The sequence below is a fragment of the Hyperoodon ampullatus genome (genome assembly GCF_949752795.1).
Source record: "Hyperoodon ampullatus genome assembly, chromosome: 1".
Taxonomy (NCBI): Eukaryota; Metazoa; Chordata; class Mammalia; order Artiodactyla; family Ziphiidae; genus Hyperoodon; species Hyperoodon ampullatus.
This window is the reverse complement of record NC_136914.1, coordinates 126,761,940-126,788,507: the sequence shown is the minus strand read 5'-3', so window position 1 is coordinate 126,788,507 and position 26,568 is coordinate 126,761,940. Positions and strand designations below refer to the sequence as shown.

Here is a 26,568-nt window from a genome sequence, read left to right as displayed (position 1 = left end):
AGAGGAGACCCTGCACCGAGCTGCAGGAGGCACTGTGACGTGGACAAGACCAGGGCCCTGGACTGGGCAGGACCACGTTCCACTGCCCACAGGCTAGGCCTCGTGCCCCGCGAGGCCAGCCTTATTTCCCTGCTCACCTCTGACCTCACCCCCGAGAGCTGGTGTCTCCCCAGCCCCCTGTCGATACATGCACAGGGCCACGGGAACAACGGCTCCCTGAGGGCAGGGTCTGGGCCCCAGGACCAGGCACGAGGCCGACGATCCGGTCCTCAAAGACGCTTTATTGCGGGAAGGCTGGACGCCGAGCGGGAGCTGGGGCAGGGGCCGGGGAGCCCTGAGCCAACACTGGCGAGTGTCCGGGGCCAGGACCCTCCCCGCCCTCTGCTGGTTCGGCCCCCAGGGGTGGCTGAGGAGGCCCGTCCGAGGCCCTCGAGATAGGCTCAGCTGCCCCCTCGGGATCTCTGCTCTCCACGTGTGTGTCCAGGCAGGCGGTTGGGGCGCCGGGTCGGTAGGGAGGGTCGGGTGCACGGGCGGCAGCCTCAGACGAAGGTGGCGTGGTGTGGGCCGGCCTTGGGCTTGGTGGGTCCCCCCAGGATGGGGCTCAGGCCGGGGCGGTCTGATGTCAGGGTCCCGCCGGCCCGTGACCTCCGGGGGCCCGTCCACACCCCCGGGACGCTGCTGCCCGGCCCAGGTGCCGAGCCAGCCACACGGTCCACATCGACGATCGTGCTGACTGGGAGGCCCCGGCTGCCTCGGGCCCCACCTCCTGCCGCGGGGAGAAGAGAGAGGCTGTCACCCGTCTGCCCACCCTGGGCTGGAGACCCCACCCTACCCTCCTGGCACAGACGGTGGCAAGGGACTCCTGAGACCCCCACATGCATCCCAGGGGCAGGCGACTTCCGACCTGGGGCCCCCGGGCCTGGCACAGGGAGCCCTCTGCAGCGGGGAGGGTCCCAGGCCGAGGGAGCTGCAGGCTGCAGGGGAGCAAGCTGGGGGAGGGGGTCTGGGGGCGCAGGGCCCAGGTTCCATGTGGTGGGACCGGCGCGGCCCCTCACCTGTCACGGGGACACCCTGCACCGTGCCCTCGCCCGGCGCAGCCAGGACAGCAGGGACAGCCCACCCACTAGGGTGCTGTCCGCCCAGCTGGGGCCCCCTCTGGGGAGGAGCTCACAGGCCAGGTGGCACCCGAGCCCCTGCAGCTCCCCACCGAAGCCCTGGGGCCATCAGGGGCACCCGCCCCCAGACGACACCGCGCTGCCCCTCGCCAGGGCGGGAAGGGGGAGGGGTGCATGGCTGTGTGTGGGTTTGCGTCGCGGGGAGCACGTGGTGCCCCTCGGTGGGCGCTGAGGTGGCGGAGGAGCTGGGGCAGGGGGGCGGGGGTCCCAGGGCCCCTCAGCGGGATGCAGCCACCCCTGGGGTGGGGGGTGGCTGAGGAGGGCCACGTCGGGGACGGTCTCGTGAGAAACCTCCCAGCCACCTCCGCTGCGCCTCTCAGACACCCCCACGGTCCGGCCCACACCCCACTGCAGCTCAGGTTCAGGGCCAGCCCTCCACTCCTCCTCGGGGGGCTGTCCGCAGCCGAGGGGCCGTCAGGGAAGGGCTCCAGGGGGAGGCATGCTGCTGGGCTGAGGGAGGACCAAGCACTGGGTGTGCGTTGCCCCAGACGGGGCTGGACCCTCAGGGCACTCTGGGTCTCCATCCACAGAGCTCGCTGCCCGGCGTCTCTGAGGGCTGCGGCTCCCAGTGGGGCAGGGGCCTGAGCCCCGCCGCCAATGCCCCCCAGGGCCCTCGCGACCTGGCCATGCAGTTGTCCACCTGCCCGTCGACCCGGGCCTACCTCTTCAGCCACACAAACTCTGAGTGCTTCACGCTCTCCTACCCCATCAGCAACACCCCAGGCCGAGTGCCCCTTCCTCCAACCTACCCTGCCGCCTGCCCCCTTCCAGGCTGCTCAGTGGTCAGCCAGGCCTCTGCCTTCAAGTCCCCACCTAGGCCCCAGGAGTTCCAGGCTGCCTGAAACTGCCTTGGAAGTTTTTAGATCCCGGGCTGGGCAGCCACACCTCCCTGCCAACCACCCCAGCAGGCTGTCACTGTGCTGTCACCCTGGCTGGTCCTGGGGGGGGGGCCCTGGGGGACAGAGGTGCAGTTCCCAGGAACCAGGTCGCTGTGGGCAGGGCACAGGGCGCTCAGCAGGCGCCCTCAGCCTCGGCTCCCTCCACCAAGCCCCCCCAGGGCTCACCCTGGGGCCAGGGGCCAGGCAGAGCCCCAGGCCCTGGTGTGGCCAGGTGTAGTGGGAGGCTAGCATGCCTGTGGGGTGCTCTCAGTGAGCCTGGGAGCCAGGGACCCTCAGGTGCCTGGGGGAGGGTCAGGAAGAGACCCAAGGAGGGGGGAGCCCCAGCCCCAGGCTCCCAGTGGACAGTCTGCAGGAGTCCAGGCGCAGGGACACAGGGTCCCACTCTGCTGACCGCCCCTTCCGGGTCTTGCCGGTGGAGGTGAAGACTCTGCTCCCTGCGTGGGTCCAAGGCCTACGTGCGGGAGTGGGGACGGCCGTGGGGGTCAGGAGCCTCGCCTCCCCTTGCAGGAGCTGCTCTGTGGCCCCCAGAACCCCCGGGGCAGGTCTGAGCCTGCGAGAGGGCCTTGCGTCCTCTCTGATCTATCTAACGGAGGCGGCAGAAGGAGCCTTTGCCGGGCCTCCACGGGCATGGGCCTGACTCAGGGCCTCACAGGGGCTGCTCGGCCGCGACACCCTATTTGGGTAGAGCAGCGGGAAGTGCGGGTGGGGAAAGCTGTCTCTTGGGGGTTCCGAGGGCCCACGTGCAGCAGCCGTGACTAGGAGCTGCTCCGGACAGCCAGTCTGTTAGTCATTTAACAAACCCTTCAGCTTGGGCCTGCGGGACCCACCCCTCCCCTGCTTGTCGGTGGCTTCCCAGGGCCAGCAGATGATGGGGTGGGGCTGGTCTGCGCTTGGATGGGGGCCGTGCAGAGGCAGGGCTTTGCTCCCCAACCGTTTGTCCCCATCTGGGGCATTTGTCTGGAGCATCAAGAGGCCCGTGACCCCACGCAGGTTGAGGGGCACTGCCTTTCCTGTCCAGCCCCGTTTGGACCCCCCAGGAGGACAGAGGCCGGCGAGGGGGAGGGGCCTCAGCCACGGGCCCCTCTGATGCCTGGGCAGCTCGGGTGCTGCCTCTGTGGACAGGAAGCTCGTCCCCGGGCCAGGGACGGGCGTGTCACAGGGAGGGTGGCTGCGGTCCAGGCCCTTCCTGCCTGCCCGCCCAGACTTGCCCTCCTGAGGAAGTGGCAGCCCCAGGCCTGTGACTCAGTGTCAGGGGCCCAGCCCCGTGCGGGCGTCACGGCCTTCGTGCCAGGGCCTGCCCGGGGCGGCTGCCCTCCCAGCTTCCCGAGGCTCCCCTTGGCTCTCCTGGTGGGAGCAGCAGCGCGGGGGACCCTGCAGGGCTCGGGGGCCGCCGCTTCCGAAGGGAGCCGGGTCTGCCCTGTTCATGAGGGTCGCTCCCCGGGCCTCTGTCCCACGTCCCTCGGACACGCGCACGCGGGGCCGGAGCCAGCGCTGCATCCGCCGCCCCTCAGGCTGCCCTGCTGACCCCTCGTCTCCCCAGGGACCATGGGCCCTGCCCCCCGGCTGATTCCGACTCTGCACAGTCAGGCCCTCCGCAGGGCGCCCTGCTGGAGCCTCGTGGCGATCGGGACCCCAAGAGCCCCTCCCGAGAGCCCACCTATCAGCCCCTCGCCGGCGGCCAGGTCTGCTCTGGCCCTCAAGGCGCCACATCGGGAGAAGGTGCAGGCCGAGTCAGGACCCTCCTCCTGGGGCCGGCGGGTGCAGGGCTGCATGGGGGGAGCCAGGGTGGTGGGTGCAGCCTGACCCCTTGGCCATCTCCAGCTCTCCCTGGGTGCTGAATCAAAGCTCTTCATTCAGCAGATCTGTACTAAGCATCTACTGGGTGCCAGGACTCCCGCTCACGGCAGCACAGGGTAAAAGTGGGGGACAGTGACCGGGCAGTCACAGGGCCATGCCGAGTGCAGGCGTGCAGACGGGCGGAGCCTGGGGAGGGGATGCGGGCAGCGGCTGCAGCAGTGCCGGCCTCAGGTCGGGGTGCGGGAGGTCACGCTGCCAGCCACTGGCGGCCCGTGGCTTCCACTCTGAGAGACCCAGGGGCCGGGTGGAGCAGACCAGCCGCAGGGCACATGGGGGAGACGCACGGAGAAGGGGACACGAGGAGGATGGACGCGCGAGGGGAGACCCAGGGCCGTCGGCCTGAGCAGCCAGGAGGATGGAACTGTCACAGCCCATGCTGGGGTTTGGGGAGGGGTGCTGGGTCAGCCCTGGGAAGCCCGTGGAGGCCTGTGGAGTGGGCCGGGTGCGGGCAGAAGCCCCCAGACATCTAGCAGAAGGACTCAGGTCCATTCTAGCCAGGGCAAGGCCGGAGCGCCAGAACATGCTCCGCTGGAAGGGGGGTTCTGGAGAGAGTCCTGGCAGAGGGCTGCCTTCACCGGGACCCCCGGCACCAACGTGACCCCGAGAAGGCCAGGCAGCCCCCCACATGCACATCACGGTTTGTGCTGGGGAGGCTGGGCTGTCCTCCTGGAAGGCAGGTGTGCGCGGCGGAGGTGTCCCCCGGCCGCCCAGACAGAAGGGCCAGGGCTCTGCTGTAGAGAGGGGACATCTGAAGGGACAAGTGCAAACTTGGCAGTGGCGGGTCGGCGGTGCAGGTTCAAGAGGCTGGGGCCCGGGCTGCGGAGATCCGCACGGCTGTCCCGGGAGGCCCTGACGCCCCAGGGGATGGACAGCTGGATCCCCCCTGTGGCTGCTGTCCCGTACACAGCTGCGCTTCCCCCGCTGTCCCCAGCCCAGGGCTTCCGCCTCACCTGGGACTGAGCAGGTGTGACACGCCGAGACTGGCTGGGGGTCCAGGCTGGGGCCAGGGGTTGGCTGACCACTGAGCAGCCAGGTGCAGAGGGGCTCCTGGGACTCACGGCCAAAGCAAGGTCACGTGGTCTGGCTGCCTTCACTGCCAAGGTGAACGGTGTGGCCCTTATGTGGGCTTGTGGCCTCTGGTTAACGCTCCAGCCCCGTTCCCATGGAAACCAAGTTACTAGGCTACAGCGACCCCTGGCAAGCGGGAGAGCTCCACGCACCTGCTAGGAAGTGAGCTGAGGGCTCCTGACCCCACTCTGGTAACTGGACGTTTCTCTGGGGACCCTGGACACTGTGGCACAAGGCCCCCAAGTCGGGCGACTTCTGCCCCATCCAGTGAGCAGCATCTCTTTGTGCTGAGGCCCCGGGACCCCGGGCCAGGACTGGTGGCGAGGGCTCCTAGGGAGGGGTGGGTGGCCCTGCTGGCAGCCGCATTCCTGCAGGAGGGGGACGGGAGAGGCCCGGCCAGGACCCTGACCCAGGCGTCCAATACCAGCACGGCCAGGCGGCAGTGAGGGGAAAGCCTGCCCAGTGCCTGGCTGAGGGGCTGCAGTCGGGGTGGTGCTCAACCACTGGACAGAAGGCGGGGCGGCTAGGGAGGGAGTTCTCTGAGCCCAGGGCCCGGGAAGGGCACCAGACACCTCCTGGGACAGCAGGTCCCACAAGGTCAAGCCCTGCACCTGGGGTTCCCGTGTCCAGTTGAGTGTTCAGCCCGGGGCCAAGGTGAGGACCTGCCCAGCCCAAGGACACCTGGGGGCCGGGGCCACCCGCCTGCCCGCTCGCCAGTCAGCCCTGAAGACAGCTCCTCTCCCTGGGAAGAAGGTGCCCTTTGGGGGCGACTCCCACGCCCTCTCCACGTCTGCCTATGTGGACACGGGGTCTTCGCCTGCTGGGTGAGCGAGCCCTGAGGCCGGCTCCGCCTTCTGCAGGGCCGTGGACGCTGACCTCAGAACCTGACGCTCGCGCTGCTGGGACCGAGGACTCACACCGCCACCCAGCCGGTCCTCCCTGGGACGGGAAATGCCCACCAACGCCCAGCAATGCCCAGAGTTTTGCTGGAAACTAAACAGGTTAACAGTGGGGAAGGTGGCCGGGATTAGGACCAAATGCACAGCAGGCTACACTGGAAGGCTGCGTCCCGCGGCGGAGGCTCTGTGCCTGGGCCCCACAGCCATTCAAAGACCTCCATCCCTCGGCCACATCGGGCACTCACAGGCCTCTCTGTACGAGGGTGCTGGGGACCGAGGGCCAGGGTGCAGGCGCAGCACGGCTCTGAGGGGACCCTCCGCACATGGGGACGCGTTGCGGGCAGCCCCCCACCTGCCCTGGGCTGCATGGCCCAGATGTGGCCCCGGTTCCCCGCCCCAGGGTCCGGCGGCATCAGCATGCTGTGTCTCTCGCCCTGCTCGGAGGGGCCACGGTGGCCACCACCTAGGAAACAGCTCACAGCAGCTAGAATCAGCAGGAGGTCTGGATGAAACCTGCCCTCTGGACCCCGAGGATATAGAGTTCAGCGCCGGGTCCAGACACGCGCTGGCCCAAGGGTGTCTGCAGCGCCCTACGCTGGCTGCGGAACCTTGGGTCCGGTTCCGCGTCACAAAGGTGGACGCAAGGTTCACAGGACGAGCACAGGATCCGTCCAGCGAGCCCAACGTGGAGGCCGTCCCACTGAGGGCCTCTCACGGCAAGCGGGCACCGCACAGGAGGAGCGGAGGCCCTTCCCAGCTCCAGGAGGACGCAGCCAATCACAGACCCTCACGGTACCCCCCGTCCTCCCTGTTTAGGACACCCACGGAGCCAAGCTTCCAGGGTCCCCACCTGGGCTCCTACTCACCAGGGACAACCAGTGCACGGGGGGGCACCAACGGCGACGCACCCCGGAAATGCAAGAACTTGCTGGTCACGCTGCCAGGCCACAGGTGGCCTGCACTGGGTAAGCCACGTGGGCCCAATGCCCCAAGCCCGGAATGTGGAGCTGGAGAAGCCCGGCGGGAGCTTGGAGGAAAAGAATGGACAGAGGGCAGCCAGTGAGCCGGGGCTCTGGGTTTACAGGGAGCGAGTCAGAGGGATCCGGCCCAGCCGGCTCACCCACCACCGCCTGGCACCCCATCCTTCTTCCACCCGGCCCCCAACCCCGGAACTCTCAGGGAGGGGAGAGCCGTGGCCCCGAGCGCTCCATCCCAGCCCCTCACGGTGTCCCCACTGTCACACCCAGCCTCCCGGTGGAGCTTGATACTGCCGCCCTTACACAGCTGTGTCTGCGGGTGTGCATGAGGCGCTCAAGAACGTCTGCTGAGTGAATGGTCTGCTTTCGAAAGCCAGTGTAAAGTAAACCCAATGAATTCCATTAAAATGTGCAATGTTTTCCCTGGTTAAAATACACCTGTAGTTTTCTAAAGAGGAAACAGATGTTCAAGTGAGAAAGGAAAGCGCTTTAAACCAGTCCAATGAAGAGATGCAGAGTTTATTTCTCCTGGAAGAGCAGAGAGTCAAAACACAGGTGAAACTACACACAGGTGTCTACGGGGAGAGCAGAGGGGAAGTCGGGTCGAAGTGCAGGAGACATGCAAGGAAGGCCATGGCTTCTCCCGGCTTCACGTCCGTGGGCTGTCTCCGTGGGGAGGGCGCCGGGAGCCCGGCCCACAGAGCCAGTCCCCAAAGCGCCAGTACCCCACAGGTACAGAGCCAGAGGTACAGAGCTGCCCTGGGTCCCCACGGAGATGCGGCTGCAGGTCCAACGGGACCCAGTCCTGGGGCAGGACTCAGACCAGAGGAGGCCTCCCGCCACCCCCAACAGCAGCCACAGCTAGTGTCTGCCCACCACGGAGCCCGCCGGTGAGGACGGCGGCACCAGGGGCTCCACGGGCACATGCCTGTGCGGACAGGCTCCTCCCCTACACCTCGGGGCCGGGGACACAGGCCGTGGCCCTAGTGCGGGGCGGGAGCCCCTTTCCCAGGAGGCCGGGGGCCTCGCTTCACCTGCTCACACTCACGCAGCTAAGGAACAGCTCCACCGCCAGCCCTTCTGCTCACCTTGACAAGTTCGTGCCTCCGTCTGGAGGATTGCCTGTGACCACCCAGGGTCAGGGAACCTCAGGGGTATCCCGGCACCCAGCACGCAGGGCCCCCACCTGCTGTCTGACCGATGGGCGGAGGGTGAACACCCCTCCCTGCAGGGTCAGCGCAGCCCTCCTGCTCTATATCACACAGGCTTCACCCACTTGCTCAAGACAAACACTGTTTTTTTCAGCCTTGAGATTAAAATACTAAAACCGTTAGCTATCCAGATTGTAATAAAAGTAACACATACATTTTGCAGAAATTCCCAGGGCCTTGCTTGGTGGCATTACTGCCGGGGACCCAGGGAAAGACGGCGGGAGGGCACCGCCGGGCCCAGTGCGGGCACCGCTCAAGAGCGTCACGCCACAGGGGGACACCCCCTCCAAGCCCCCCGCCGCCCATCCTGGCCACACTCTGACCTCAGCGGCCGCCGGGTCCTTTTAGAGAAGGCAGAGGCCGCCAAGACCAACACAGTACCTGAGGGGGCCGGCACGCTGAAACCTCCTTAGAGGGATTAAGGGGCGGAGGGGGTAACTTTCCACCGCTGACGCTTTCTAAGTGGGTGGACAGCACCGGGCAGGTGACCCCGGGCTGGCAGGCGACCCCGGGCGGGCAGGCAGGGAGGAGAGGGGTCAGAGAGGAGCAGGGGCGTCGCGCCCAGAGGTACCTGGTCTCGGAGGTGCGGCCGAGCCCGGCGGGGTGGGGGGTGGCGGCAGGAACGTGCTGTTAGGGCTGCTGATGTGCCCCTCCCCCGTGAGCGTCAGGTCGGCCACGTGCTCGCCCTCCACGGTCTGGACACTCCCGGCCTCCGCCGCCTGCGCCGGGGGGCTGGGGGTCCCGGAGGCACAGAGAGGCGGGCTGTCGGCCGAGCCAGGGCTGGTGGCGGGGCTCTCGCGGGGCCGAGGAGCGCTCTCCTCGCCATGGCCTGTTGTGGGTCTCGTGCAGAAGGCCTTGGGGGCGGCCGAGGGGGAGAGGGCGAGCCCCGGGGGGCCAGGCGGCAGACGCAGGAACTCAGGCAGCACCAGGTCCTCCTTCCTCAGCAGCCCGCGCTGGTCGTCTGCTCTGTTGCTCTGAGCTTTGGAAATGAGCTCAAAAAACTCTGTTGGAAGAAAACCCACGTTGACCAAGTGTTATCGCGTTTATCTTCCGGCAGGCACAGCAAGCGCTTCTGGCAAGGCCTTATCCCGCCGCCCCAGGCCCTCCCCCTTCCTCCTGTTCCCACCCTCACAGTCACAGGGAGGCCTCGGGCCACGCGAACAGCTGCGCTCCTCCCTGGACCGGCTCCGGTCCACCGCAGCCCGCGGCCCATGTCTGCGCTCCGCCCGCATTTGATGCCATCTTCTGAGCAGGAGGGAGGCCACTGACCAGGCGCCACGGCCTGACACAGCCAGGAGCCCCTGGTGCCCGGAGCTGGTGAACCAGCCTAGACCCGTGTGTGGGAGGCCTCTCGGGGGCACCACGCCGGGGCAGAGGGCGGTCCCGAGGGGGCCTGTGAGCAGCGCCCAGCCCTCGAGCCCTCTCCCCACCACGCACCCTGCCCCGGGAGCTCCACAGCCCCCCAGGCCGCCCCTTCCCGGCACCTCCGCCCTGCCGGGGACGTCCAGCTTCTTCGCTGGCTCCCCAGAGCTCTTCTTTTTCTTACCTGGGTGGATTCTCAGTTGTAACTCGAGTTCACCATCCAAAATAGATGGTGTCTACACTGAGCCTTCTCGAGGCTTAAGTTACGCTCTGAGCTTCTGACCAGCAAGGAGATTAAAAGCTCAAATCTTAACGGCTCTCAGAAACGCGAGAACTTCAGGGCAGGCGTGTGTTTTACTCTGGCACGTGGCCGGACGCCACGGGGAGCTGTGACTAGCCCAGCTGACCTGCCCAGGAAGGGTTCCCTGGGTTACAGCTCAGGGCGCAGAACAGCTCCTAGAGCTTCTCTCTGTCACGAGCTTTCGGAAGAAAAGGAAGGAAGTCCCCCACACCTCCTCTCCGTCTCTCATGCCATCCTTCTTCTGTCCTGCAGGCCCGGGGGCGGCTCGGGCGTCCGGCCCCCATGGCCAAATGCGCACAGCCTTTCCTCAGGGCCCCGACAGCAGAGGCCAGCGAGGCCCAGGCCCTCCCACCGGCCTCCTCCTGGCGAGGACCCTCAGGGACGTGGACCCTGGTCCCGAGCCCTCCTCTGAGCCGGGACCCGGCTGGAGGGAGGACAGAGACCTCCTGCTGCAGCCCACGCGGGGGCTCCCTGACTCCTAGGGCCCGGCTCTCGGTCTGAAAACTGGGGCTTTAGTAGAGTTACACCGACAGCTGCAGACAGACACAGGGGCGAGTGTTCAGTGTGACGGGTCACGGCCACCCCAATGTCAGTAACTCAGAGAAGCTTCTAGTGACTGGACTGGAAAACTGACACTGCATTCACGAAAAACGTGGAAGTTTTAAAAAGTACACATACCCTCTGCTTCGTCCAAATTAATTTTCTGATATTTTTTTTTCCCAATCTTTGCAATAGATTCTTCTCTCTTTGAAAGCCGGGGATCCCTAGCATTCTTTCCATTTTCTCCTTTAATTTTAATAGAATTAGACTTGCCTAGTGTTCTTTCCTCTCCCTGCGTCAGAAGGAAAGTCAAAGTTCCACTCACATTTCAGACACATGACAACACAGTTCATCAGTTATATAAAAAGGGTCTTTGAAACATAGATTGCATTGATTTGGACTTTACATGCGTTGCAGAAACATCCATCGCAATGGTAAGGATTGCAAAAAGAACAGCACGTAAGGCACACCCACCCACCCAGCGATTCCCAGGCTAGTGGGAGCAGGCACCGCAGAGGGACCCTGAGAAGACCCCCCAACCCAGGGTGCAGGCCCACCAGGGCAGAGAGCCGCTGGGGCCGCCTGCCCCTGAGCTTTGCAGGCAAGGAGCGAGGCGGGGGGAGGAGGGGAATTACCATAGCCGAGTGATTTCTGGAGCCGGCATTTACAGCTGCGCTCTGTTTGATGGGCACACTTTTCTGTTTATCTGTGGACGCTGAACATAGTGAGATAAGCTTTATAAAACTGCAGTGAATTGCAAATCCATCTCAACGTTTAACATAATCACGTTTATACGTCTTTGAGATCAATGCTGTACAGAAGCCAAAGGTATCAGAGGTCCCTTATCTACATGCGCATTCAGGCCTGAGCACCCATGCGGGGTCGAGGGACAGAGGACCAGCCTCCTCCGCCCGCCACGTCTGGGCGAGCTGTGCATGACGGCGACGGGGAGAAGGCTCGCAGCTGACTGTGTCTACTGGGACTCTGTGGTCCCGTGGTGAGTGAAAGCACCTTTCGGGTACTATTTGGCACGAATGTCTTTAGAAAGTAGGAGAGTCTCACATTTATTATGTATCTTCAAATACAGCCATCGCCCCAAGTCAGGGATGCAGGCTGGCCCCCTCTGGCCCTCGTGGTCCACAGACCGCTTCCCTGGCCCAGGATGGGCTGGCAGAGTCCCAGCCTTCCCATCTGTGAGCAGCGTCCCAAACACACCGCACGCACCTGCCCGCAGTGGTGCCTTCAGACTCACCTGCACACGAGCGGGCCGGGAGGTCCAACCTTATCAGACCCCGGAGGGAGGTGCTGAGCACCCGTGCCCCGCTCAGGCCGCTCGGCCCCTGAGGCCGGTAACCATGCAGGAGAAGCGCACACAGCACTCTCCAGAACCCAGATGGACCCACAGGGGGACAAGAAGCAGGCACTGGAGGCCGAGGGCAGAGGGGCGACCGCAGCCCGGGGCACCCCTGGGGAGGGAGACGACTGATCGGTAGCCCATTTCAGAGCCAAGCCGGCGCGGGGAGGGGAAGGGCGGCTCCTGACACGGCCGCCTCCTTGCCCTGTTCAGGAGGCTCCAGAAGGCTCTCTCCAGGAGGCGCGCCTCCGCTGCCCCCACCTGGGAGTGCAGGTCCCCGTCCCCAGGGCAGGGCTGCGGGGCTGAGGCAGCGTATGGGAAAGGGCCCTGTAAACCACTGATTCCTTGTGCACTGGGCACAGGGGGCCCCAGCCCCCCACCTCAGCCGCTGCTGGGCCGACACAGGGTAGCGATGCCCCAGAGCCCCGGGTCCCTTGTGCAGAGGGATGGGGAGGCCTCCCAGGAAGAGAGCACTTTCCAGGGCATGATGGACCCTCGGAGCGACCGCAGGGCATTCGCAGGGCCTGCCGCCCCTTCTTCCGGCAGAGAAGACATGCGGGGGTCCCAGCAAGAGGCCCTCGCGCTCCTGGTCCCGGGGCCTCCTGCCCACAGACAGACGCCCAGCCACGGCTGGACTCGGCCATGGCAGGGGGTCGCTGAGCCCCGTGAGACCCTAAACCCAAGTGAGGCCATCCGCAGTGTCACTCTGAGACCACGGGGCAGCAGGGCCGGGAGCTTTCGGGGGGCCGAGCCCAGGGACCCAGGAGGCCAGAAGGGCCAGGGCAGCATCACCCTGCTCACCTTTCCCTCGGGAGGGGTCCTTCTCCTCCAAGATGACCCGCTGTCCGTCCAGGCTCGAGATGGGGGCTCCAAGGTCCAGGGGCTCCTTCTCTCCACTCTAGAGGCAGAGATGGTGCAATGAGCGGCTCACCCAGGCTGGAGCTTTCCGGAACAACTGCGTGTGGTCCATCAGCCAGCAGGACCATCCCAGGCTTGATGGAGTCATGTGCCAGGTGACCCCAGGTCCTGTCACCTCGGCAGGGCCAGCCGCAGACGTCTGACATGCAATAACCAGGATCCCAAGCGCCAGCGGGCCTGCCCGGAACGCAGACGCCGGGAGGAGCCCGCGTGACAGGGCTGTCACCCAAGTGATGGCTGCTGGCAACACTGGGCCGAGGCGAAGCCCCAGGGGTGGAGGAGCACTTGGTGGGCGCCGGTACCACCTGCATCCACAAGTTGGGTGCTTTTAGGCGTTAAGTCAAGCTGGCCTAAGTCTCAGCATTACCTCCAACCTGGAGGAGGGGGCCTCAAGCCCACCTCCCTGGCCCTCAGTGCACTAGGAGCTGTGGGAGTAGCGGGAAGATGCCTCCCTGTGGGCAGGAAGCAGGCGCATCTGAGGCCCGGGATCCTGCCCTTCTCTCCTGGGGAGACTATCTTGCTGTTCAAGTCCCACATCCTCTGTCGAAGAAAGAATCTGAACTGTCGTCTGGCTCTTAAATTGCTAAGCGACCAAACGCCCAGACAGAGCTCCGGCCGAGTGGGGAACGGACCAAGGCTAGCAGGGTCCTGCCTGGCTCATGACTTCGCGGCCCACAGTTCACTAAGGAGGGTCAGCAGGAGGGTCCAAGGAAAGCCACATCTTCACAGCCCATCCACAGGACGCCCCGTACCACCCTCCACGACTCTCCTGGCCCCAAGCCCTGAGGCAGCTGGACCACTCTTCCCAGTCAGGCCTCAGCAGCCCAGTGGGGAAGGAGCCCCGACCACTGGCCAGCCCTTTGGGACTGAAGGCCCCCAGCAATCCCACAAGCATGCTTCCATGACTCACCCCACTTTACAGATGGGGAAACAGGCACGGGGACTAAGGATCGCTTAGGATCTCAACAGAGTACAGGGAGGCCACATGGAACCCAGGCCACGTCCCTCTCCATTCGGCATATTCTAGACTCCAGGACGGCACCCCCATCCCCCAGTGAGCTGGGCAGAGGGCTTCGGGTTACCCTCAGGAAGTCTGAAAACAATTTAACTGGTCCTCTTGTTCACGTCAAAGTCTTGAACAATTCTGGACCCCATTTCAGAGAAAATAAAAATCCTAAAAATACTTGAAATCATAGCTCTGATAAAGTATAATTTCTAAAGAAAGGAGAACACAGGCCAATAGGTCATAAGTCATCACATTTCAAAGCAAATGTGTGGAGGTGCGGGACCGCCCTCCGGCTATAGGGACGGGGACTCTGCTCTCATCCCTGCTTCACCCATGCACGGAGGAACCCAACGGCCCAGCTCCGAAATGCCAGAGAGAGGTGTCAGACCCACAGCCTATGGGAAGCTGGACAGTGAAGCAGCGGATGCCCGACAGGCTGTTGCAGATCGGGTCATGCACGCCACCGCGTGCCGTCATCTGATCAGATTTGCAAACAGCGGGAGGCTGCAAGGTTTTCATTTGTTTCTCTTCTTGGTTTCCCTGGGCCCAAACCCCCAAATCTCAAATACCAACCCAAATCCCAGAGGGCACGACCAAGGTATGAATAAGCAGCAAGCATTTCCACCAAAGGGTGGGAAACAGGAGGGCAGCGGCAACGTCCTCCCTAGGGCCTGCTGGGTGGAGAAGCTGCACACAGGCGCTGGGTCGGCCCCATGGCGTCCTCCCGTTATGCCAGCCACAGCTCGCTTCGCAGACACGGGGGCAAGCTGGGCCCCAGCAGGCAGCGCTGAGCTTGTGGGCGGCTCGGGGGCCCAGGGGCCCCGTGTCACTCACCAGCCTGGTCACTCACCAGCCGGGCCACCAGCTCGCTCAGGCGCAGGCCATACTTGGCCGCCACAGGCCGCAGTACCTCCGTGACTGGCTTGCTGGGCTTGGCCTTGAGTCCCACAGACCGGTTAATCGGCACCAGATCCAGCCTGGTTGGAGGGGGAGAAACAGGAGCACGTTTGCCACAAACACGTGGCAACTGTCACGTGGACGTTCCGTCTCAAAAGCAGAGCAGCGTGGCACCCATGGGCATCACCAAGGCAGCCCTGGGTTCTGCACGAGAAGAGAGCCCACAGGGGGCTTCTTTAGGGTCTCGTGGGGCTGAGCCAGGACTGTCACACCCGACAAGGAGCAGCCCCTCCCCAAGGGTCAACCCTGCCCCGGATGCAGCCTTGCCGTGGTCGCCAGCAGGCGGGGAGCTTGACCCTCTGACCCCTGGGGTGCCTGGGGCCACGTGCGGCTGTCCCTCTGAGCTCACAGTGGGGGGGAGCCGGCACCCCCAGTAGAGCGGAGGCCAGTGGGGCAAGTGGTCAGAAACAGCCTGTGGCTCTGGAAACCTCATGAAAATGGCAATTGCATTTCTCTTACCGAAATAAAGTGCGTTTTTCTAGGCGCAGGTCCCTAGACTCCAAGATGCTACTGTCCTGGTGCAGCACCAGAGGCTACGGAACACATGAAAGGAAGAGAGACGGGCGTCAGTGGGAGCCGGGGCGCACAGCTGCACGGAGCCAAGTGCAGCTTCAAGAGCAGCCCGCCAGAGTCGGAGAGAAGGCCTCAGCTCCCTGACCAGCTGCTGTGAGCCCGCAAAGGGTTCTGCACGGCGAGGCGGTGCTCTCGGGACCCACCTCGGCCACACGCGCGGTTCAGACGAGGAGCACAGAGCAGAGTCGGCCGCGAGGCCCAACACAGGCTGAGGCGGCAGGGAACCCGCACGCTCAGGTAAACACACACAGGTTAGCCGGCTCCCCCCTCGGCAGGATCTCCCACAGGGCAGACGCCCCCAAAGGAAAGGCCCTCGGTCTCTGCAGCCTTGTACCTTGTCCCCGCCCACCAGGAAGAGGTCCACAGCAGCCCCGTTGATGCCGTGTCGCTCGCAGAGCCCGGCCAGGATTTCCTTGATGGAGAGCCCCTCCCTGACGAGCACCACGCAGGCCGTCCCGTCGGGGAGCTGGATGCTGCAGTGCTTGGCGGCCTTGTCCTTCTCGGGCGCCAGGGTCCTGCAGGCCTCTGGCTGGGGGGCAGGGAGACACGGGGGCAGGCGCAGGGTCAGGGAAAGTGCGGGAGGCCCCAGGGAAGGGCCATCGTAGCCTGCCCACGTGTGAGGGGCCCAGCAGCGCGCCTCCCTGTGCACACCCAGCCCCACAACGCAGACACATTCCGATAAAGGCACAGTGCGCTGTGCGCACACGGCCGCTAAGTTGTGGGGCTGCTAGTTGACAGAGAGCCACCCCCTCTCAACTACAGGCACCGTCCTCCCAGTCCCAGCCTCCAACCTCTGAGTGTAAACTTTTACAAGGGCCATGCTAACTAGCTTTCCTACTAGAATAGGATGGGCCTTCCCACTTTTGTTTTCAGGGGTCCGGTCTTGGCCTCCCTGACCCGGAAGCACATGGAGTCACTCTGCAGAGCCCACTGAGGCCATCTGGGGACCAGGAGCTGCCTCGCCCGTCTCTCAGCCTAGGAGCCGGGGACGGACAAGGCAGGCAACCTCTGCTGCTTCTGGTCACATTTCTGGCTCTTTCTGCCCGACCTCGCAGGCCCAAGGCCTTTCCGAGAGGAATGGACGGACAGACAGCAGGTGGGCCGCAGGGAAGAGGCTAGGAGAGGGGGCGGGACGGCCAGGCCAAGGCTCAGAGGCAGCGGCACACACCTGAGGGTATGAGGCCCCTCAGACCCTGGCCCCCAGGTCACGAGGAGCAGGCGCAGGGAGGCCGGGTGTGAGGGGCACGGGGGAGTCTCAGCTCCTCCCTCCGCGGGGCTGCCAGGGGGTGCGCCCTGCAGGCAGCCTTCAGCCTGGGGTGCCTTCTGCCCAGAGAACGCCCACCACCTCTGCCCGGCGCGGGGGATGTGGCCCAGCCCACCTGTCCCACTGCCAGGCTCTGCGGCAGGGGACACGCCTGCAGGATGGGGAAGCGAGCCTTCCAGAGCAGCAGCACCTGCGACGTGACGTCTGCACTGTGGGTGGACTAGGCAAGAGCGGGGGGGGGGTGGCCCCTCCCCACTGCTCAGAGCAGGGCTCCGACGTGCTCGGGGCAGGAGCCGGACCGGGGACCAGCCCGCGGCCGCGCTCCCCGTGGCAGACCTCTGGGTCCCTGAGTTACAGCTCCGCTTCCTGGCTACAGACGGCTCCCCGCATGCCTCTCTAATGCCTGACTTGCCCTGGTTGTCACTTCCTTACCACTCTGTCCTCCGAGGGTCTGAAAATCTCTTTCTCCCAAATATTACTTCAGAAAACTAGTTTGCAGGTGGTAGACTGATTGCAAAATGGCCCCAAACATGCCCTTCCCACAGACGCACGGGCAATAACAAATGTTCTTTGTCTTAAGCCACTGGGTTTTGGGATGGTGTGTCAGGCAGCAATGGCTGACTGGTGCGTGGTCCACCCTCACGGCTCTAACTGGTATTGTTATAACTGAAGAAGAAATGACATTCTACACTCACTACTGCCTGACCATCTCAAGTGACTAGGAGGCCAGCAACAATAGGGTTTTCCAAAATTGCCATCAGATGACAGCTAACCAGCTAGCAGGTCAGCCCAGTGCCTCCTCTCCACCTAACTAGAAACTGGCCCAGACAAGCAACTCAGTGGGGCATGAGGAGAGAGCGCAGGGCCAGGCAGGACCCGGGCCCCCGGCCCGCAGCAGGGGCCGGAGGGGAAGAGCCCCGTCGGCACAGCCCCCAGCGCACAGGCAGAGACACGGGGGTGTCTGAGCTCACGGGACATGCAGGTGCCGAGACGAAGAGGAGTACCTGCCTGCTCCCATGGGCGTCCAGAGAAACGTGCCTGAACGGGAACTAAAGGTCTCAGAAATAAACCCAGAGATATTCTTAGTGCTCAAGGGGCGCCCTCCCCATCCATCCAACAGCTCCTTTACGAGGGACACGGCTTTGCGGGGACTCACCAGGTCCAGGCTCCCGGCCGAGGACATGGAGCCCTGTGACTCCCGGCGGCCCAGGCCTCCATTGGTGTGCAGGGGGTCTGGAGGGGATACAGGGACTCAGAACACCCAATGGCACCAGCTTCAGGCTTGCTCGCTTAATGCAGAAGTGCAGAAACCCCTCGAGTGTGGTCATGTCCCCCACAGCCCCACACCTCCTTTAGGCTGAAGAGACACGCTCGAAGGACAGGAGCCAGGCTCGGAGGCCCTTTGGTGGCGCAGCCTCGCCCCTGGCACACAGCCGGGGCCGGGAGCCACAGCCCAGGCCCGCGCTCTGCTCTGCTGGCGGCCGCGCGGCTCCCCTGGCTCCTGCTGCCTTGTCTTAGGTCAAAATGCAAGCAAGTGCAAGGCCTCCCTGCCCTTCATTTAATCTGGAATTGTTATCTCAACATGTGGCTTCACGTGCCAGCCAGTTACGGCATCTTTTACCGACGGCTCACTTCCCGTCTTCCTGTAAAGCCCTGAATGAGCTGACAATCGCGCCATCCGATGTCACTGACTGAGCTAACTGTAATCTAAAACTCGCGAGAACTCTGACGTAGAAAGGACCTTTAAAAACACAGGGCCTAGGGCCCCGATCATGCCGCTGTGCTGGGGCCTGGGGGTGGAGCAGGGGGCCTGATTACACGGAGGCCCCCAGGTCCCACTGACCCACCTGTGAAAAGCAACGGACTGCCAGGCGAGAGAGTCAGGATGCCTGGGGAGCGTCCTGGGGTCAGGACTTAGGGCTTTTACGGGTGGCTCTCTAAAGATGTGCCGGGTATGGGGACCCCGGTCTCCTGGGGTCCCGCTAGGGGACACAGACCTAGAGAGGCAGGCACTCCCCCATCTCCGGTCCTCGGGGGTCCCTGGCCACACTGACGACACCGCTCCCACCCCCAGCTCCAGCTGCCTTTCCTCGTGGAAGAATAGCTGTACCGGCTGCCCCAGGCAGGGCCCCGGAGCCTCAGGGCACCGGCAGAGGCCCACAGCCTCCCTACACTGCCCTCTGCAAAGTGGGCATAAGACCTGCCTGCGGCCAGCTCTGAGCAGGAGATGAACCCTCTAAAGCGCCTGGCACAGCACAGGCACCACCCCCCTCAGGTGCTCCCTGTCCAAGCTCCCTCGATAAGCTGCCCAACCTAAACTTGGGGCCCGGGTCTGGAACCTGCAGGTTAGTTCCCGGAAAATAATCCCTTTCCTGACAGTGGAGAAGAAAAGGCCGCCAAACCCTCCCGCGCGTGCTTCCTGCGCCCAGTGTGCGCCCCGCCCTTCTCTGCCCTGTCCCCCCTGCCCAGGCTGCTACCCGTCCACCCACCTCCCTCCCGGAGCATCCCAGCCCCATCCCTGTCCCTCTCACACTGTCTTCTCAGCCACATCCAAGAAAGAAACCAAGGGAGAGAAGATCTAGGATGGCAACCTTTAAAATTTACAATAAAATTACAATTTTGAAAATGCTTGGTACCCAAACTATGGTGTCACATTTTCTTAAAGAAATTACAAAAGCTCGTGTACCTCTCTGCACACAGCAGAAAAGCAAGAGGCTGTCTGGGTGGACAGAGGGCAGGACATCTGTATTTTCTGCTTTTCACTTGGTTGTATTTTCCAAATTTTCTACCAAGAGCACCCATTACTGCTCAAGCAAGAAGAGGGTGGTACCTGTGAGGTGCCCTAGGCTGGTGGGTTAGAATGCACCATGTGCCCTCTCAGAGGGCCCTAGAACCCCCAGCTTCCCCAGCCAGGCCGCCCCAAAGGGCCACGTCACAAGCACAGCCCACACTTCCTCATTCGTCCCCGAGAGGGCCTCGCCCCCCTCCCTCCCCGACCTGCACACGACAAACCACGAACCGCTTGGACGGTCGCCTTGGTCCTTCTTCTTCTGGGACCGCCCGGTGCTCCTGGTCCTTGACCAAGAGAAAAACGCTCCTTTTCGTTTCTTCTCGCTGTCCTCGTCCCCCAACTCTTCATTCAGGGACCGTCCTGATTTCGATTTTCCATTCAACTGCCATCAAATGGAAAACGTTGTTAAAACAGTGTGAAGTTAATTTAATATCACATGAAATGCATGGGAAAGGGAGCTGGAGCAGGCTGCCAAGACAGGTGCTCCGCGGGAGGGTCCAGGTCCCTCAAGGCCAGAGGCGCAGCCCCGCCAGCCTCTCCAGAAATGGCAGCTGGAGCCCCCCCCCGCCCCGACCAGAACCTCAGACAAGACGCATGGGAGGTGTGAGTGCTAACAGGGCCTTGCATTCCCTGCGGGTGAAGGGATAAGCCAACAGGGGCGTCTGCTGTCATCTCTGCAGAACAGCTTTCACTGGGGGGGCCAGCGTGGCTGGGACGGGCACCTTCTTTGGCGTGGACGCGTTTGAGTGGTCGGAGCTGACGCTGTGCTTGGAGGTGGGGCTGCTGGGAACCTGCTGCGCATCGGGCAGCGGGCGGCCCTCCACCTCCGCCAGGATGCACTCTTGGTACAGCGGGGATTTCAGAAAGCGAGTGTAGCTGTCGAACTTCATCAGGTTGAAGATCTGCCAAGGAAACACAGCGCTGTCCAGTGACACACGGAACCGGACACTTGGCCCTGAAGGTGTGGGGCGGCGCCATGCCACACGCGCAGCAGGGCCTGTTCCCAAAGCCCCTCATCGCCCCCGGAGTCGTTGCCCAGGCTCCTTTATGTCTGATCACACTTCTCATAACACGCCAGCCCTCGGTGGCCACGCTTAACGATCAGCCAATTCCAATAACCCACATAAAGCGCCAGCGTCTGAGTGGCCTCAGGACAGCCAAGGTGCAATCTTGGAGAATCTTTACTTTGTTAAATAAGAATGAAACCAGGGCTTCCTTGGTGGCACAGTGGTTGAGAGTCCGCCTGCCGATGCAGGGGACACAGGTTCGTGCCCCGGTCCGGGAAGATCCCACATGTCACGGAGCGGCTGGGCCCGTGAGCCATGGCTGCTAAGCCTGCGCGTCCAGAGCCTGTGCTCCGCAATGGGAGAGGCCGCAACAGTGAGAGGCCCGTGTACCGCCAAAAAAAAAGAAAAAAGAATGAAACCAAAGGCAACTGGAAACCTAAAGGAAGTGAGACCTGCCTTGAAAATACCTTCCTCCATTTTTTTAAACCTCATTCATATGACTCAGCTACAGAAGTAACCGCTGCTAAGGCCAGTGGACATGTGCTCTAAAACACATTAAGTCCAATGCACACTTTTCATCACAGTGATGTCCTAAAACTGAAAAAAATCCAAACACCTATCGACCTCTATGTATATCACCGCCCATGAACCTGTGATGACACACAGATGCATAAGGGAGAGTGTCAACAGTCAGGTACGCCGTGGTGGGGACGTCCTGCTCCAGGGCTCTGCTGAACCCTGGCTCTGAGATGGAGCCCAGGGGCTGGGGTGGGGTGGGGTAGGGGTGGGGGTCCCACCGGCACTCTCCTCGCAGTCTGGTGCCTGCGGGGGCCGCTCTCTGGGACCCGAGTCCTCTGCCCGCGCCCCGGGCAGTCACCTGGAGCTGCTGCTCCTTGAACATGTCAGGGTGCGGGGCGCTGAGGATGTCGTCCGCCAGCTGGGCCTGGCTGTCAATGTTGACCGGCGTGGTGGCTTTGCTGCTCAGGAACTTACTGAAGATCTCGCGGGCCCTGTAGGAGAGCTGAAGGGACAGTGCGTGTGTGGGACGTGCAGACCACACACATGTTTTCTGACACGGGTCCAGGCAATGGAGACACATTTTCTTAGGGCCTAATAAATATTTCTTGCTTGGATAATAACTAAAAGTACCAGCCAGTATGAAACTTTTCAATAAATCAGCTCCTCTCCAAATTTTGTCAAAGCGCAATCTGAATGTTCCAAAGACCGGGGGCATCCGGGTGCGGGCAGCGCAGGTGCTGTCGCATGGTGTGGTCTCGCCAAAGTGGGAGGGAGGTCCGGGCAGCACGGAGCGTGAGAAGCAGAGAAGAGGCCTCCTCTGAGGGAGGGGCACAGGCTGCCTCAGAGCGGGTCACGCCGCGGATCAGCACCCACACCAGCGGGGGCTCACCTGCCCCCACGCAGCCTGCAAGGGGGGCCGTACGGATGGGCATCCTAGGATGCTCTTCTGCCCAGGATTTTCTCTTAAATCCCCTTCCACACACGGAGTGGCAGCACATGTGCTGAAAGTTTTAGGGCCATTTATGCAAGCTATGTTTAGGCAAAACTAAATATCATATATATTAAGAAACATTCTGAAAACGAATTTTTTTTAATCGTGTGAAAATATTTTTACATGGACTTTTCAAACTGCACTATGTGTGAACCTACGCTAACATCACCCTGCCCTTTAACCACTCCCACTTCCCAGCCTGAAGAAACGTACCTCTTTTTTGTCGTGTGCGGGAACATGATGAAAATATTCACAGGCCTGCCAGAATAAAATGTTTTCTTCACTGAATTCCTTCCTTAGAAAATCCTAAGAAAAACACCATAGATTAACCTTCACACAATCCTCGGAAAAGGCAGGTACGTCAGTAGTGGCAGTGGGACCTCCCTCCTCTTGCACTCTGTTCCATTATTCCCACTTTATTCTTATTTTCATCTTTCACAGAAACCACGGGTGCCAAGCGCCTCTGCAGAATTTACCTGGGAGCAAACTTAAAAGCTGCCCTCACTGGGACCACTTGGGCCTTCCCAGCTGTTTCCTTAGGAGCTGAGCATGCCTTCCTATTAGCCGGCCTGGCTAGTAGGCAGCTGCTTCCAAGGGTCCACAAGAAGCTCTGATGCCCCTCACAGCAGAGAGAGGCGCCCTCCAGCCCCTGGGCCTGAGCGCCCGGGGTAGAAGCAGGAGGACGAGACGCCTGCCCTGCCCAACCCTGCCCTGGGGTCCGGCTGCAAGAGGTGCCCGCTGCCCGTCAGACTCACGGAAAAGTAGCGAACTCCGAGTGGGTCCTGCAGAAGCCGCTCGAAGGACACAGCCCAGCTGGCAACCCTCCGCTCACGCAGGCGCCGGCAGCTCTGCACGCTGGGGAGGCTGGCATTGCTGCTCAGGCTGTGGTTGCTCACGCAGTCCTTCAGGTCGGCGCCGTTCAGCTCTGCGGGGCCAGCACAGACCTCACTCACCTGCGGGCCTGTCCCCCTCCTGCCCACGGGGCCCTCACCATCTGTCTTCTACAGGAGGTGCGTTCAGCCGACACAGTGTGGTGAGTGCCCACACTGTGGCTGCATCGTTCTGGGCACCCTGGGTACCGGGCCGAGTGGGAACGAGACCGAACCCACCTCCTGAGGCCACGCACGCACACATCCAACAAGGATGCTCGTCACAGGTCGCGGCCGCCCTGGCCGCGGGCACGGCAGGGGCTCCGAGTGAGTCCACCTGAGGTCGGGACGGGCCAGGAGCCAGGGCTGGGTGACGGGCGGGCTGAGCAGAGAGAAAGGGGCACCGGTGGGGTTCCCAGGACCCGGAGAAACACGCACTGTCGCTAAGTGCACCGCAGTGCCCAGGCAGGGAGCTGAGGACCAGGGCACACGGAACCACCTGGAAATGCTCTGCTTAGACCCCGACACACAAAACTTCCCCACGAGAACAGCTCTCGGTTTTGTGTGTATGTGACCGGAAACCCGCTCCTCAACGCACGCTGACACACTCAGAGGCAGGCACAGGCTCATACACGCTCACAGGCAGGCACACGCTCACACACGCACCCCAACACACTCAGAGGCAGGCACACGCTCACACACGCTCACGCACGCATCCTGACACGCTCACAGGCAGGCACACACTCACACCCTCCTCCCCTCTCTCCTTGGGGCTGGGGTCCTGGAAGACCCCACGTCTTCACGTGTGATTTGTATCCAGTAACAGGGGCAACAAAGGACTAAACACCACAGACGCTCAACCCCCCAAATTAACCTCTCCTCCCAACACACTTCCCAGTACACGTTCTATTAGAACCAGACAAACTGAGTGTAAAGGTTCACGTGGAAAACCAAACACGAAATGCTGGAAAACTACACAAAACAAAGCACAGAGGCAGGGCCAGCCCCACCGAACGTTACACACGTCGCACACCCACATCCTGAACGATGCCGCTGCAGAAGCAGATGCGCCACTGGGACAGGACACAGCCGGATCACTCAATACACGCTACAGGGTCAACTGTGACCAGCTGGACAGTGACCAAGTTGGGGGGCTTGCAATACGCACTAGAATAAATGCCACACAGACCAAAGATTTAAACATAAACAGTGAAGTCAGAGAAACACTAGAAGAAAGCACGGGACAGTTCTCTGAGATACCTGAGTGAGGACATCCAGCAGGCTCCCGCCCAGAGCCGTCAGAGACAGACTTGAAGTCTCTGTGTGTGAGAGCAGACGGGTGGTGCCAGAGGCAGTGGGCAGGGTGGGGGACAATGTGGGTGGAGGGGTTAGAGGGTACAAACGTCCAGACGTAAGAGAAACAGGTCCTGGGGATGGATGGCACGGCCCGGCGAGTGTAAGCAACAACACTGCATCGCGCACGCGAAAGGAGCTAAGAGAGTAGATCTTGTAAGTTCTCATCACAAGAAAGAATTCTGCATCTGTGCCTGGTGAGGGAAGTTAGCTAGACTCACTGTGGCAATCATTCCACAATATATACAAATTTTGAAACATTATGTTGTACACCTGAAACTAACATACTGTTGTATGTCAACTACACCTCAAAAAAGTAAAATCAAATCTCTGTATGTAAAAAACACTGTAAGCTAAGGCAAAAGACAAATAAGAAACTATGGGAAATACATGTAACACATTACACAGCTGAAGGACTAATTTTCTTTATATTTAAGAACACCTACACATCAATAAAAAAAAAAAGATCAATAAACCAAAGGAAAGTGGAGGAAGAGTATGATCTGTCACTAAGTAGGGGCTTAAAATGCCCCCAGCCCCGGGGACCCACACACGGAGCCCAAGAGAATGTGAACCGTGAACCAGCGTCAGGGGCAGTGTCAGGGGCCAAGCAGAGAAGCTTTCCTGCTACATTTCATGCTGATAAACAGGGTCATCCTCAAAAGATGAAACAGTCTATTTTAAAAACACTCAGTAAAGTATGAGCACCAAGACATTTTCCTCCAGCTTTTTTCCCTTAAGGCAATGATGGTTGAGCTGAGAGTTGAGGGATGAACAGAACTTAACCGACCTCAGAAAAGCGGAAAAAGCCTTCCACGAGGGGGGACAAGCATGTGCAAAGGCCCTGTGGCAGAAGAAACACGGCTCACAGCCAGTGTGGCTGGGCGGCCGAGGAGCAGGAGAGCTGGCAGGCAAGGCCAGCAGGGCCGGGAGGTGGGCACCCAAGCTGTGTGTATTTCACCCTGGAGGACAGTGATAAACAAGGGAATGTCAAGATGGGAGAAAATATTTGCAAACAATGCAACCGACAAGGGCTTAATTTCCAAAATATATAAGCAGCTCATACAACTCAACAACAGAAAAACAAACAACCCAATCAAAAAACGGGCAGAAGACCTAAATAGACATTTCTCCAAAGAAGAAATACAGATGGCTAATAGGCACATGAAAGGATGCTCAACATCACTAATTATTAGAGAGATGCACTTCAAAACTACAATTAGGTACCATCTCACACTGGTCAGACTAGAAAGTCTACAAACAATAAATGCTGGAGAGGGTGTGGAGAAAAGGAAACCCTCCTACACGGTTGGTGTGAATGTAAGTTGGTGCAGCCGTTGTGGAAAACAGTATGGAGGTTCCTCAAAAAACTAAAAATAGAATTACCATATGATCCAGCAATCCCACTCTTGGGCATATATCCAGACAAAACTATAATTCGAAAAGATGCATGCACCCCTATGTTCACAGCAGCACTATTCACACTAGCCAGGACATGGAAACAACCTAAATGTCCACTGACAGATGAATGGATAAAGATGTGGTACATATATACACACTGGAACACTGCTCAGCCATAAGAAAGAGTGAAATCATGCCATGTGTGGTAACATCAATGGACCTAGAGACGATCATACTGAGTGAAGTAAGCCATACAGAGAGACAAATATCATATGATATCACTTACATGTGGAATCTAAAGTATGACATAAATGAACTTATCTATAAAACAGAAACAGACTCACAGACATAAAGAACAGACTTGTGGTTGCCAAGGGGGAGGGGGTTGGATGGAGTGGGAATTTGGGATGAGCAGATGTAAGCTATTATATAAAGAATGGATAAACAACAAGGTCCTACTGTACAGCACAGGGAACTGTATTCAGTATTCTAGGATAAGCCATAATGGGAAAGAATATTTTTAAAAAAGAATGTATATATATATGTATAACTGAATTGCTTTGCTGTACAGCAGAAATTAACATGACATTGTAAATCAACTATACTTCAATAAAAAATATTGAAAAAAAAGTCATCACATCTATGCTAAAAATAAAACATTCCGTTAATAATAATAATAATAAAGAAGGGACTTTTTGTCCTTCTGGCTGCACGTGGAGAGTGGCCAGCGGAGGTCTGGCTGAGGCTGGATGGTGAGGGCAGGGTGGGGGACAAACTGCAGACAGAGCAGCTGAACCCATCAAGGATGTTGCAGCTTTTACTTGTCAAACAAAAGGTGTGTGGATTCCAACACGCAACAGGCAGAGCGATGTAGACCAGCGCACACAGGACACGAGGGAGGCGGGGGGTGGGCAGGCTTCCCAGGCGCCCACCCCCACCCTGCCCAGTGCTGCAAGTTTGTGGAGGGACTGAGTGAAGGACAGATGAACGCTGACCGAATACACGTGTTAAGGGAAAGATGACCCGTACACCAATTCATTTTTATAAGATTTAGCCAATGTGAATTATTTTTGAAGACTCACAGATCAATAACTGACACTTGAAAAGTCTAATCGATAAAGAAACATTACAATTAAAAAAAGAAAGGACCCCCCTGGCCGCTCGTTGTGGGCTGCGCGGCTCAGCCGGCCAGCGGCAGGCACACCCTGAGGCCTGCCTTTTCTGATGCCTTGGCGGGAGCAGGGCGGTTCCTGCCCTGGAGTCTCAGGGGCACTGG

At 60.8% G+C, this 26,568-nt stretch overlaps 1 protein-coding gene across 3 annotated transcripts in view; it reads right to left on the bottom strand.

Annotated features, from left to right (window-relative positions):
- Nucleotides 1-269: 269 nt before the first annotated feature.
- Nucleotides 270-26,568, bottom strand: part of RGS12 (regulator of G protein signaling 12) — a gene marked incomplete at its 5' end in the record, with an annotated part of 90,482 nt that continues 64,183 nt past the window's right edge. The window contains 14 exons of one of the 3 annotated variants that reach the window (XM_079698188.1): nucleotides 270-766; nucleotides 8,658-9,089; nucleotides 10,428-10,581; nucleotides 10,925-11,004; nucleotides 12,445-12,541; nucleotides 14,418-14,544; nucleotides 14,984-15,057; nucleotides 15,432-15,626; nucleotides 17,518-17,594; nucleotides 19,381-19,534; nucleotides 19,875-20,054; nucleotides 21,037-21,180; nucleotides 21,883-21,975; nucleotides 22,425-22,594. In XM_079698188.1, coding sequence (XP_079554314.1) covers nucleotides 540-766; nucleotides 8,658-9,089; nucleotides 10,428-10,581; nucleotides 10,925-11,004; nucleotides 12,445-12,541; nucleotides 14,418-14,544; nucleotides 14,984-15,057; nucleotides 15,432-15,626; nucleotides 17,518-17,594; nucleotides 19,381-19,534; nucleotides 19,875-20,054; nucleotides 21,037-21,180; nucleotides 21,883-21,975; nucleotides 22,425-22,594 — 2,204 coding nt within the window. In that variant the 3' untranslated portion in view covers nucleotides 270-539. Of the gene's footprint in view, nucleotides 767-8,657; nucleotides 9,090-10,427; nucleotides 10,582-10,924; nucleotides 11,005-12,444; nucleotides 12,542-14,417; nucleotides 14,545-14,983; nucleotides 15,058-15,431; nucleotides 15,627-17,517; nucleotides 17,595-19,380; nucleotides 19,535-19,874; nucleotides 20,055-21,036; nucleotides 21,181-21,882; nucleotides 21,976-22,424; nucleotides 22,595-26,568 lie in introns of those variants that run through there. The other 2 variants (XM_079698189.1, XM_079698190.1) reach the window with 2 other exon arrangements.